This window comes from Mizuhopecten yessoensis, unplaced genomic scaffold, assembly GCF_002113885.1.
Source record: "Mizuhopecten yessoensis strain PY_sf001 unplaced genomic scaffold, ASM211388v2 scaffold6169, whole genome shotgun sequence".
Taxonomy (NCBI): Eukaryota; Metazoa; Mollusca; class Bivalvia; order Pectinida; family Pectinidae; genus Mizuhopecten; species Mizuhopecten yessoensis.
The window spans coordinates 2,634,308-2,648,588 of NW_018406415.1; the positions used below are offsets into that span (position 1 = coordinate 2,634,308).

The window sequence follows — 14,281 nt, forward strand, 5'->3', positions numbered from 1 at the left end:
ACGACATTAACATATTAGCACTGGCTTGGAACATTAAATAGTACTTAATTCTTAATGCTAAATAGTCTCTATCTAACTCTGAACTAAGCAAAATTAAAAAGGGCAATAGCTGTTTTATTATACCTTAATAGAACAATTACAAAACAGTGAAGATGTTCAGGTTTCGCGTCATTATTGTCGTCTGCCTCAGTCAATCAGAAATCAGGCGAGACTCCGAACAAGGAAAATTTAACCGAGGAAACTCGAGTGAGTTAGAGAACCTTGGCATATTTGTGTCATGTGACGAATACAATCCAATAGACCAAGCTGATACATAAAGAATTTGAACGATTTTTTTTATGATAATAGCAAATCCTTGATATTAGGTTCAGATAAGGTTATCAGAAGACCTGGGGAACAAACCAGAATCCAGCTTCTAGTGTACAGATAAGGAATGGTCTTATCAGTCAGGCGTCAATATAAGTTAGACACCTTGGTACTCCACCACTCTCAAGGAAAGACATTCAGAAAGGTAGGCAACATATTCTTAAGAGTACATAGAATTGGTATTGGAGGCACACATTAGACCATGAAAGATGCTTATTTTATCACTGTAGCATATAACTGATTTAAAATTATGAACGTGTAATTTAATTCCAGTCTATATTTTAAATTAATTAAACAAACAAGTGATATTTTTGATTGAATCTGCAGGTTGAATTTCAGTGCAATGGCTGTAACGTAATTGGTTTATATTGAATACTTGTTTAAGGATTTAAAAAAATGCAAATGTAACACTTTAAGAGATTGTACAGACGCATTTTCCGTTTTGCAAAAATTTTACACATATTTTAGAACACGGTGAAATGAATTTTCATTCGGGTGTACGTCATTACCACTGAGGAGTCTTAAGTCATAAATGGACAAAATTGACATGCTTTGCATAAATATTTACTTTGTTTGGCATTCTGATTCGCGTTACTAACTTTTTTGAATAGCATTTTTCTTTATTTTTCTTTATTTTCTTTATAACTTTATCAATTCTTTATAACACGGGAAATTGTCTCCAATATTGAAGATGTACTAATTATTTTTCAGCTGTCATCATGAAGGGACTTTTGATTTTGGCAGGTAAGGTACCATTGATCATTTCATACCCAGAATTGGGCGGTGTTATGAATATCAGCAACTAATATGTATCGATAAAAAAATTGTATATAACCGTTTTCCGTTTTAAAAGTCCACGAAAGCTTCAGGACAGTACCTTAATGCTTTTGAAAATATTGTCACTGTCCTCATGAAATCAATTTATAAACATTTTGATGGTATATCAGTAATAAAAATACGATACATTAAAACAGATGATCAAAGTACAGACGACGAATGCATTGTAATCGAAAGCTTTGACAGTAAACGAAGTTACTTTAAAAGAACTGCAAGAAAATCAATTGAAAGTTAACATCGGCATAACATATTGTACAAAATAAGGTGAATGAAATCAATTCTTCTCGAAATATGATACAGTAAGTTGATTAAAGAAAGATGAATTATTCCAGAAAATAACCCAAATTACATTACATTTTTATTTAACGATATTACGATATATTTGGATGAATATGCAATCATGTGGTGAGTCGATCAAGGTTTAAATGTCAGTTACCTATGAATGACAATGGTTTACGTTTTCGGTTATATACCATCATATGGTCATTAATTGCCTTAAATTACTGGTTAAAAAATTCAAAATGTTCCATTTTTGTTTTACAAAATGAACTTCTGTTATAAAGAAACACTGTCTATTAGGTATGTCGTGTCGTCTTCTTTCAGAGCTTTCCTAGACAAGAATGACAAATGTCATTCTGAGCATTACAAAAACATATAACATAGGTTCATTTTAATATCTAATTATGGTACATTATATTTAATATAAAAATACGAATCATATTTACATGTATCTATGTCGTATTTACAAAAATACAACATTTTTTAAAAATGCATTAATGCTTTTAAGCAAATATTTGTATTAACATTGAAGAGAAACGCCCGTTATTACTACCTGATCGATTGGGTTAGAACCACACGGAACACGATTTCTACTATCACGATAGATATAAAGGTCATGTGAAACAGCATACTGCGTGTTGCCTTATCTCTCGGTTTGTACAATTATTCATTTTGATAAGGACACTTAAGTAACCGTTGAAATGCTAGTGCAAGGAACTCCGATAACAAATAAAATACCGTAGCAGAACGCTTTCCTGTTACAATTCTTTTCATATCGTCTAGCTCACAGGTTTTATACATTTCATTGTGAAAAAACACTAGAAGATACTCTGACGTCATTGTTTCATTTTGTCAATGTATCATTAAATTTGTCTTCATTTGAGACACAGAAGGTGTTTTGAACAAAAAAACAAAATGAAGAAAAATAGAACACTACAAAAGAACGCTTATTTGGCTATTTGTTTTCATGATCTTGTAGGAATATGTATCTAAAATAACTATTGATTGTACATCGATCATACTACTTATCAACATGAATGAGCAACCTTCCACAAACGTGCCAAACGCTTTACGAAATGTCATCGAAGCGCTAACGTGTTAAATCGAAAATAACGACATAGAAAAGGACACAAAATGCTGATTCAACCAAATAAATTTAGTCGATAACGTAGTTTGCGTTAGAGTTAGAAACCGTATTATTTTTTTCTTTCATTCAACACCGAAATGAACCTACGCGACCTCCTTTGTCATAGCCTTTTATTTTTCTCTAAATGCTCTGACTTTTCTTCTGCTTCAAGGACTTCCTCCTCTCTTGTTATTTCAATGCCCTTTGTCATGATTTTATGCTTTTTATTGCCATTATTCTTTCTTCGATGTTCGATTTTTTTTCTTTAGTTTTTTTCTTCTGAAACAGATGTCTATCATATTGTTTGTTTTTGTTGTTGATGTTATAAACATGTTCCCAATTGTACTCTGAGAAAGAATTCTCTTAAGATTTGATATAACACACTGTTTAATCTCTACGTAAATCGTTCATATATAATTATTGTTAATTGCTTTTTTGCAATAAATGTACGTTTGTTTTCATTTTTACGTATAGCTCTTGTTGGAGTTTCGTATGGTAAGTATAAAAAATATATCATAGTTTAAATTATAAGTCTATTTTATTTAATAGTAAGACAACATTGTATTCTAAAGCAACAAAGTACCAAAAACCATCAATCTTTGCTTTGATAAATTACGTCTCGATCTACTTCAATAATTAGATAGTTTTGCTTTTAAGTAATTTTTCTATATTTCATTTTTCCCCGCTTGTTAACAATCAAAAGTAATGTTTTCTTATCTGGCTATCGTAAATCATAGTACATATATTTAAAGTATTATTTGACGATACTACGTTGATTTGTCAAGGGTTTATCATATTTTTGTACTCCTGATTTTTAATTGTGACAATTGTCAAAGCATGGATTTAAACGAATAGACAGTGCATATCATGTTGTCATAGTGCATAGAGAAGGACGCTGAAGGTTGAAGCATTATGGATGTCGGTTTTGTACAAAGAGTAGAATGATGATGATGATGATGCGTATCATAGTTTATCACATACCTGTTGAATATTGTTAAAGTAATACAAGCAATTTTCAGAGCATGAAATACAACGTTCTGTATTGCACATGTGCAATACGGAATGTTGTATTTACCTTCGAACTGGATCTACTTTTTATGGGAATCCCCATGACATGGCGAACTGAAAAGTTCCCTGTATTTGCAAAAAGTATCAAAGTTTATAAAATCTTTATATCGATCTCTACCAAATACGGAAGGTATGTGATAAAAGCAATACCATACACTTAGTGCTTTTCCAACGAATCAGAAAGCACTCATTTATTGCGCGGACGTGTATATTAACTCGTGCGCTCCGCGCACTCGTGAATAGATTCGTCCGCGCAATACACTCGTGCTTTCTGATTCGTTAGTAAAACATAAGTGTGTGGTCTTGCATATGTATATGTGATGTTGATAATGATGATGATGATGATGTTTGTCGTTGTGTATATGTAGTGATAATGATAATGACAATGAGGATGATGACTTGGAAACCCTTGTCTTTGGTTGCATGCGAGAGTACTTTTGTACTGTATGCCTTGTTGATATATTTGTATCTAAATAATTTGAATAAAAAGAAAAAAATATAAAAAATGTAGGATAAAAATAGACTTAATGACATGAAATACAAACCAACAAGGTGCCATATGAAACCGATGAAATATGATTATTTTTCACAAATGAAATATTGTTTTTCCCTTAAGGACAAATGAAATGTCTGTTTTGTGAAAGTGCTGCGGATATCACCGACTGTCAGACCACTGTTGATTGTGGATCAAACGAGGTAAGATTGGGAAATCTGTAACTGCACTATTTCTTTTTGAAAAAAAGATCCATGACTGAGCGAATTTAGCAAAGTGCACACATATTATTCTCGTTTAAACACATTACCATGGTTATTCCTTATAATTTAATTGATGAAAGATTTAAATTCAAATTTTAGTTCATAATTATTTTATATTATTTATTTCTGATAAAAATATTCATAAAACAAAACATTGCGCTCTAATTTCATCGCCGAGCAACTTTAACTAATCAAAAGGTAGAATAATAAATATCGTGCACAACGTTGCGGTATATTACATCATCACTTATTGTGTTGACTTTGGGCGGGGATAGCCAAAAATTGAATATATGTTAATTTTTGTTACTATATTTTAACTTGTATGTTTCTTACTAGATGTTCATCTTGTGTCTTTTTTAGCGATGCTTCCTTGAAAAAGTCACAACAAAAAATCTTAACTTCGTTTACAATGCCGGTTGTAGATCTGCAGCCGTAAGTTTCCCCTACTTTATATGTCATGATTTTATATAATAAAGTGTGCTTGTATTTCACTGACGTAATAACAAAAATCTATTAAGGTTAATGGTACCGCTTCATTATTTATAATCGCGAAGAAGAGTTCCACTCAAGGTTCTTTTGACTTGGAGTATTCTCCCTTCAACATAGAAAATAATTCAACCAAAAGGACTTTTTCTGGCTAAGAGGAACTTTTCTTATCATTTTTTTTTTTAGCAACTTAATTTTCTCCGCTTGTTCCAGTCTACTCATCTTTAAATGAGTACGTGATTGGGCAGTGCTAGAATAGTTTAATGCTAGCTATGAGCGCCGAAATGGCGGCACCGGCTATATGCTCCCCAGGGAGTTTCGAACGATATTGGCTTGTTGCAAAGGCCCTATAACCAGGGATAATAAATTGTGAACCGCTTTGAGATAACCTACGAACTAGTTTGTAATGACGTGGTATATAAGAACCTCGAATTATTAATTATTTTTATCAATAAAATATAAAAAGCATGGGTTCGAAACCCGAAGGTTTCCTGTTTCATTTTATTTTTCAAACATTGAAATTGAAACAACTGCAATGTTTTAAAATGCATGACCAGATGTGATTATTATTGTTGATTTCTCGTGAAAAGGACTTAATGATACACAATAGCAACAATGTTTATACTGTTTTTAACTGGATGGTACCCTGTACTATATATACCATTAAGTTGAATTCATGAGAGAGGACTTTAATAAACATAGCCTGGTGTCCTATTCCTTTGACATTTATGACTTTTATATTGTTTTCCGATAAAACGTAGGTCTGCAGTATCATGGATTCATTGGCTGGTGCTTCCGGAAGAAAAAGGGATTTGGTGAACTGTGCCAAGTGTTGTGATACCACCAATCCAAATGATCCCTGTAATATGAGATTGTGTGGAGCGGGTACGTTCATAAAAACATCGGGCACTGGTTTCAATTCAAATGTTTTTCAAATGTTTTTATCCTTTTGTTATCGGATATTACTGTTTACTATGTTTTTATATTATTCCCAACAACTGATTGGCCAGAAGTGCATCATGTGTCCACCGATAAAAACCGATATTGACTTGGAGCGCGTGATTTTTGTTAAAGGACTGTGTGTTTCTAAAAAAAAAATCATGAAGTGCCTCCAAACGAACGCACCGTCTCGCTTACGTGTCTTTTTAAATTTTCAGATTGCTTACATCACTGTCTCAAAAATAATCAAACAATTGTAGCCTTTAACTTCGGTCGATACCTGGATTTATCGATCCGAGAAATCCAGGTATCAACCTAAGCCGAAGGCTATAATTGAATTATATTTGGTACCGACAATGCTTTTGAATACTTATTTACATTACATCTTTGGGTTTTTTTTAATGTATTTAGCGGTTATACACTCAGGATAAACTAACGAAGACTAATGTACCTCGTGTATTCTATTTAATTATGGTATTCATTTTTTGATCATATAAAAGAAATTACATCCACAAACGTTTATTAAAGTATGAAATACGTCAATATGTGATCATGCTGTACCAACTTAAACTTGAATAAGGCATTTGGACTATCATAAGCTTAAATACATTGTATATGTATATCTTTAGAGGTTTAAATTGTATACATGAGATAGGAATTTCAACTATAAACACATACTAAATTGCCTAACTGTATATACTTACTTTACTTGAGTTAGGCATCTCAGCTATTATGAACACATAGAACATGATACTGTACCAGCGTTACTTGATTTAGGCATTACAACTATTAAAGAATGCTTACTAGACTCCAGAGAGGCTTAAACTGTAACTTTTCTTGAGTTAGGCCTTTAAATTAATATGAACATACTCACTTGTCTCCATAGCTGTAAATGTTACAACGCCCGAGAGCTGTGTTGTTTGTGATCGTCTCGTGTCCGGAGCTAGTTCATGTTCTGAGCGGCAGGTGTGCCAAGACACTGAGGTAAATCAGAAGTTTGTTTTGGGTGATAAGTTGGTTTCTTAGCACTCTAATTGCTCACTTCAATAGGTTTCTTTTCATTTAATTTTGTTTGTTTTTCGTTTATTCTTTCAATAAATATATACTGTTCCCTTGTAATTCGTATCGAAATCTCGCATTACGAAGACCGAGATTATAAATATTCATTTTGTATTTAAATCATGGTAATGATAAAAATGTGAACTTTACAAATACAATTAAGAACAGCTATGGAGAGGATTCTTTTTTTATCGTTCGTGTATATTTGAACAAGAGCAACTGATAAAAAAAACCCTGAGAATAAGAACCATATCCTACAGTTCGAAACAGGCAGTGCTAAACAAAAAACCTCGGCATCTTCGCCTTATCAGAACTGTATCACATACTAAAAGACGACATACGTTCGTTATCTGAAATTGGGGAGTTATTCTCCAAAAGAAATAAAGCAATAACATCATTAACGGGTGTGAAAAATTTACAAAGGATATTATCATATAATGAACCGAAACTTTTCCGATTTTAAAGTCAATTCATTTTTTTTTTCAAACACAGAGAAAGGCGGGCTTGCAACGTGCTTAAGTATTATATAATGAGTATGATATAGTTATTCGTGTTGTGTTTTTTTGTAGTTCGAACGATATCAGGTAATCTTGTTTGGATCCAAAACGCAATAAAGTTGAATTTTAATTCTTATGAGATGTAACACGATATTTTATTGGCCAATCGAAATAATTTGCGACAGTATAACCACGATATACCGTCCGCCAATTTATATGAAGCCCGAATCGGATTGTTAATAACGTCAATGACTGACTGACCCTAACACGAACAATAGTGCGACACCGAAGGTCAATGTAATTCCGCCTCACTTTGAATATTCCTGACGTCATCACGACGGCGATACACGACCGAGAGACCCAGAATTTGAAGAAAACACTGAAAAATATATATATATTTTTTTCTTGGTGGTGTTGGTTTATATGAATTAGCTACGTGTCGCCAATAAAACTCAGCTTGCGACAGTTTTTTCACGATATACCGCCGCAAATTTCAAAATGCTACATGTTGGGTCATCCCCCACCCAAATTGATTGGATAAAATTGTTTGAATTTCTTTCATTTTCAGATTTGCAAATCAGCAATCCACATTGTCGGTGGTTTGATCAGATACGAGTTTGGATGTGAATCAACATATGTAAGTAATTTTATATGTTATAAACTATAAAACCATTAAATATATACAATGTAACTCTGTAATATTAAATGCTTACTTACAGAGTTTCGAAAAAAAATATAGTGCAGGAGCTATCTTTTCCCAAAAATGTATAGTTCTGTGTGACATTAAGTCTGCTATTAGAAAGTCAAATACCCTGGCCAAATTCAAGAAGGACATAAAAACTCACCTCTTCATGTCTGCATTTTAGGCTCTTTGCACAGACTTTATTAATTCATTTATGTGCACATTGAGATGATTATCTTCTTGCTTAAGGTATAATGTGTAAGCCATTTTTGTGTCACAATTATAACTAATACTATTATCCATATTTTGTAAAGCGCGGTAGAGTAATTTGACAAATTATATAGGGCGCTATATAAATGTTGTATATGACTATTATTATCAAGTGATTGTTGAATAATTATCAGTGTCTGTAATTTTTTGATACTTTTAAAGTGGTATCACTCGCATAATCAGGTTAAAATGACACCCATATAAGATATGTATTCCAGTTTCATGTTGTTGGAAAGGATATATAAAATATCTATTTTTTTGTATTACTTTTGCTGATGTTTTGCAATGCCATTGTAATAACTTTATCAATATTTATACTTTTTCTTCTAAATAGTAATAAATTAAAGTCTCTGAGCAACACTATAATATAATATAAACTTATATTAATCACACTTGTTGGTCCGGATCTTAGCGCGCGGGTGGTCTTAATGTGGGAGGAAACCGGAGTGCCCGGAGAAAACCAACTTGATCGGCAGGTGACCTCGTACTTTTTCACATCCGATCGGGGAATCGAACCCTGGCCTCCTAGTAGGTGTTAGGCGAGGACATTATCCACTGCGCCACCCGACCACCCAGCAATGTGAGAAGGAAATAAATCGATAGTAGCTTTTTATTGTGTAACCAACTTTATTTTCAGTTGTGTGAAGCTTTCCTTAACAACGACCAGAAAACAACACCGGCTCCGGCAGGTAGAAGAAGTACAATTGAACATGAGGGTGTCACAATATGTTCCTCCTGTTGTCGGGGTAAAGACTGCAACCGTGAAGACTGCTACCTAACTCACACCAGTAAGTGTTTATTTGTGATTGATTAAACAAGATATAAGATTAATTTACACTTTAGTTTCATCGTTCACATTGGCACCTTTTCCCCCCACCTCGTTCCCGAAAATAAAGTAGATTTAACATAATAACCAAGATTGTTTTTTTAGAAATATCGTGAAAAAGTATAGTCTTCCAACCTTTACTTTAAAATCAAAAGGGTTTGGAAAAACGTTCATGACGCCACGTTTCATAGCGAAAAGACGTCACGTTTAAGAACGTGAGCCGATATGGAGCTGATCATTTTAAACGGAAACATTTGAAATGGTATTCACTCTCTAGTCAATTATTTAGACGAAAATATGTTATTCCCAAACCGTGGTCATTTGGTGCATCTATGAGGGATTGAGTTTTCCCATAAGGGTGATCGACATGGGACACGTGTACTTGGCATACACAAAGATTGGAGAATAACTTACATTACTTAAACTTTCTACTGTCACAATAATTAAGATTTTTGTTTAGTATTGAATTTCACTATCCAACACATAGAGCTCAGTTTAAGGTTTCTCGTTGATATAACATATATTTCATAAGTGTGACAGCATTCAAATATATTTCAGGAGTGCTGTTGTGAAATATGCAATGGGAAAGCACTAAATTCTATATTTGTTACATTTTGGAAGTACGCCGACGAAAAACGTATTACATAAAATTGGGCATGGAATAAGTAGCGTAATATTAGTCTAATTTTTAAATGACATAACACATTTGTCGAGAAGACTTCGCGCCAATTTAAATAAACTCAAATGTCTTTTTTTATCCATTTACTCTTTTTTTTTATTTTACAGAAATGACAGCTGAAAATATCAGGGGAACGACAACACCAGCCCCTAGTGGTTAAACCTCTTATTTTTTTTACACTTTTATCTGTTCTTGCAATAAAAAAGGTTTACCTATAAAGCATCTTGAATATTTATAATTAGTTTTATTAAAAGCTGTCATTACATTGGACGCTGTTGATATGTCGTACATGCCATATTGAATTTATAGAACGAATTTAATGAATTCAACTTTACATGGACACGAATATAAGATTAAATTTTTCACATAACATTCACAATTTAAGAAAACCTTCAAATTTAATATTGAACNGGGGGGTGGGGGTGAGACACTAAAAAACACGAGTGTATTATTGTTCGGCAATTTTGTAAATGGTTATGGCATGGGAACTGTTTCCATGTTTTGACAAAGGGAAGGTGACTCCAGGAAATGGTCTGACCTCCGGGCTAATCCTGGTAGCATGAGTATTCTTTTCTCTTTGGCCTAGCAATTGTATATTTGTTTATAGGGAGGGGGGAAATCTCTAAATGTGTATGGAAGGTGAAGGATTTTATTGATTTCTCTCATTGGGCCACACTTCTCTGCCCCGCTATTTATACAAAATTTAGTTGTCTTTGTTAGCAGGTTCTCTTGATCAAAATCGGTTGAAATCCTCCATTTGTATCGAAGGAGAAATACGTGAAAACCAGTTTTCCTTTATTTACAATATTGGGCCTTCCAAAAGGGGGCACACCCTCCATTTATACAAAATTAAGGACCATTTATCTACAGATTAGTTATACAGACAGCCTACAATATTGAGTCCTCTTACCAGAAGGGCACTCCAGAACACATTTGGGTTAACTCCCTTTATTTCTACATAAGGAGACAGCTTTTCCTCTATTTCCCCTGTTCGGTCCGGCAAACCCTGCCCTCAGGGGGCCATATCCGCCGTTTATATGGGGATTGAACGGCTTTTTTTTTTATGTCGATATGAACGCAAATCGGTTACATCCATATTGCATGAAGCTAGGGCTTCATGTTTAATATGGATGTAACCGATTTGATTTCATACCGACCTGAAAATTAAAAAAACGACGTTCAATCCATATATTTACATTTTTGCTATAGGACAATCGTTTAATTTGATTTATTTGTTCTGAAATAATAAATTTAATCAATACGTTGTGTATATGTGCGTCCTTTTAACGACATTGGCGGAACAGTCCTATTAAATCAAGTTTGCGCCAATAATTAAACGTAGTCATTTAAGTGTTTGAAACAAGGGCATGCCCCACCGAATCGAAGTGTCAAAACTCTCGTTGAACAACGTTACTATATGACGTCATAATTAAACCACGTGTCACGTCACGAGAGTTTCTGCTTTTAAACTCAAATAAAATGCATTTCATCTGGTAATATTCATAAAGTGGGTTGCAGCGCAAATGTTAATATACAGAACTGAATCCCCTTTGCCCGAAGCTCCTCTAGAAGATTAATTTTGAATTGTAACAGGCCCAATTCAATGGAAAGAAAAACCATGCCTTTTGATAAGTCTGGTCATAAAATCAAATTGTATCTTTACACCAGTTAGACATAATTGAAATGTCAACGTGAACATAGTTTTAAATGCAATTAAATTATCATATCGACATGACCTAAACAGATTGGAACATTTATGAAAACTATTGAAGAAAAATTTAAAAGAAATCAACAACAGTCTTCTTCGATTAGAAATGTACCGTGGTTAGACAACAGTTTGAACTCGGGCCCTCTGATCAATATGGGCCCTCTAATCAATATGGGCCCTCTGATTAATATAGGCCATCAATATGGTCCCTCTGATCAATATGGGCCCTCTGATCAATATGGGCCATCAATATGGGCCCTCTGATCAATATGGGCCCTCTAATCAATATGGGCCCTCTGATCAATATGGGCCCTTTGATTAATATAGGCCATCAAGATGGGCCATCTGATCAATATGGGCCCTCTGATAAATATGGGCCCTCTGATCAATATGCCGTGACTCTAGCTTACTGAACCACCATGTGAACGGTAGTGTATTGGCCCAATTGGGCTACAGCTAGTACTTTCCTCTCTTCTGAAGAGATCAAAGTACTAAAGACTCGTCGTTGAGATTTTTTTCTTTATATACTGAACAAAAAAAATAACGCTCAATTAAATTATGCAATCAAAAGCCTATGATATTTTGGGAAATTTGTACAAAAGTTTATATCAATATGAAGGGACAAGTCTACTCTTTACAATACTGTAGAAGAAAAGTCTGTGTGTCGTAACTCGTGTCATCAGTAGTTACTCAAAGTGGGATACCCGCGAAAAACAAAATGACACTTCAGTACCTGGTGTGGGCACCTTTGCACGAATCCCTGCACCGATTCTCCTATGCATTGAATTCATGAGAACATTTATTCGCATTAAGGGAATGTTGTTCCATTCTTGTGTTAATGCTGCGATCAACTGGGCGCGGTTAGTTTTTGTTTTTTTGACGTTTCCTTATACGCCTGTCCAGCTCATCCTACAGATGCTCAATGGGAGACATGTCGGGGCTATATGGGGGCCATTCCAGAGACTGAACGTTGTTTGCCGTGAGAAAATCACGACAGACTCTGGCAACATGCGGTCGAGCATTGTCTTGCTGGAAAATTAGGTTATGACGTCTGAGAAGTGGAAGGACATGTGGTTGGAGGATCCTGTCTCTGTATCGAATGGCATTGAGGTTTTGATCCAGGACCACTAAGGGGGATTTTACTCAATGGGAGATGCCTCCCCAAACCATTTCAGAAACCCCACCGAATCTATCGCGTTCAACCACGCATGCGTCGGCGAAACGCTCACCGCGTCTGCGATATACCATTTTTCTTCCGTCTGAGTGATACAGACAGAATCTAGACTCGTCGGTGAACATCACACGCCTCCATCGACGCATCCCAAACCTATTCGGGCCATGTCTGCGCATCCAGTCGAGACGCACATGGCGCCTCCGTGGTGTCAGAGGTGGCCCGACATAAGGTCGGCGCGCAATGATTCTCTCGGCACGCAAGCGGTTCCTGGCAGTTTGAGGACTAATGGGTCTGCCATGAGTACCTAAGGTATGCGACGCAGTCTCTACAGCAGTCTTGAATCTGTTGCGCAAGTGCGACAATCGAATCGCCCTGTCTTGTCGTGCGGTCGTTACACGCGGACGACCGCTCCTGGGACGATCGGAAACTAACCCAGTAGCACAAATATCTCCCAACATGTTAAGTACGCTCATAGACACGTGTGTATTTAATTGTATCATATTACCAGGGTCACTTTTAACGAATATTATCTGGACCAAATTTCTGCCCCAAAACCCCATAATGCAACTAGTTTTTACAGTATGGAACGCCTGGCAGCAACAAAAATGACAACATTTTGGCTCGAGCAAATCTTCTCCACAAAGTCATGTACATAATGGCTACCTCAAGCCTTGTACCTCGCTCTGATGTCGGTTTGATCATGGTAATTAAAAAGTCCAAGAGAACAAGTGATAAAAACACAACAAGAAATACTGAAGTGTCAACAAAATCGAATTTCGAAATCGAAAGCGATAAAAACAAGTGCAATATACGAACAAAGGAATGGTTAACATGAAGACCGTATAAAAATTTACAAAGGGAATAAGACCAGGTGTTCCCGAAGAGTACACGTTTTTCCATCGAATATCAATTCAATATGAGCCTCACATTGAAAATCAATTAAACACACGTAAGCCTATTTTAACACGTGACTAAGGGGACAGATATAGGACATTTTCCGTATAAAATGATCCAGTGACCTAGTCATTGCAATATCGAGTCACCTATTCTTGGAGCGGAGGTGGCTTATCAAAGCTCAACTGTAGGTATTTTTTTCTAGCACTCACGACTGGAAGTCGAGATATTGGACAGTTGTCAGTTTAGACATGGTTCAGTCACAGCACGAATCAGGCTACATGGTCAAAGGAGAAATAACACAGAACGCTAGCCATTAAAACATTGGTTAAAACCTAGTTATTTCATTTTTTTTATTGATCAATTGATTAAGGAATGAAAAATAATTCACGGACGTTCTACTGAAAAGAATTCAGTTGGCGTTAATCCGTGAAACTATGTATCACAAAAAGTGGACATAGATTTTTCTACACAGATTTTTCTCGATTTTTTTTCTCTCACAAAAGACATACCGAATAATATGTAAATCTATTATTGGAGAAAAAGTTTAATTACATATCACGGCTTTTAGTTCAAATTAACATGGATTCCATATCCTCTGTATGGGTTTTGGTCCACTTCCAACACAGTATACC

General features: G+C 35.1%; 1 protein-coding gene across 1 annotated transcript; it reads left to right on the forward strand.

Moving 5' to 3' along the window:
• Positions 1–455: 455 nt before the first annotated feature.
• LOC110451734 lies at positions 456–10,099 on the forward strand. Its single transcript, XM_021499899.1, has 10 exons — positions 456–511; positions 1,078–1,110; positions 3,083–3,103; positions 4,293–4,372; positions 4,793–4,864; positions 5,680–5,803; positions 6,744–6,841; positions 7,982–8,050; positions 9,003–9,153; positions 9,978–10,099. The coding sequence occupies exons 2-10, from the start codon at positions 1,086–1,088 to the stop codon at positions 10,028–10,030; spliced, it is 693 nt and encodes a 230-aa protein (XP_021355574.1). The 5' UTR covers positions 456–511; positions 1,078–1,085; the 3' UTR covers positions 10,031–10,099.
• The last annotated feature ends 4,182 nt before the right edge of the window (positions 10,100–14,281 follow it).

Bases quoted from the DNA above. Each gene is read 5' to 3' on its own strand.
- LOC110451734 (XM_021499899.1), top strand. From the start codon at position 1,086: ATGAAGGGACTTTTGATTTTGGCAG. The intron at 1,111-3,082 runs GTAAGGTACCAT...TTTTACGTATAG, and splicing joins GGGACTTTTGATTTTGGCAG to CTCTTGTTGGAGTTTCGTAT. The intron at 4,373-4,792 runs GTAAGATTGGGA...TGTCTTTTTTAG, and splicing joins TTGATTGTGGATCAAACGAG to CGATGCTTCCTTGAAAAAGT.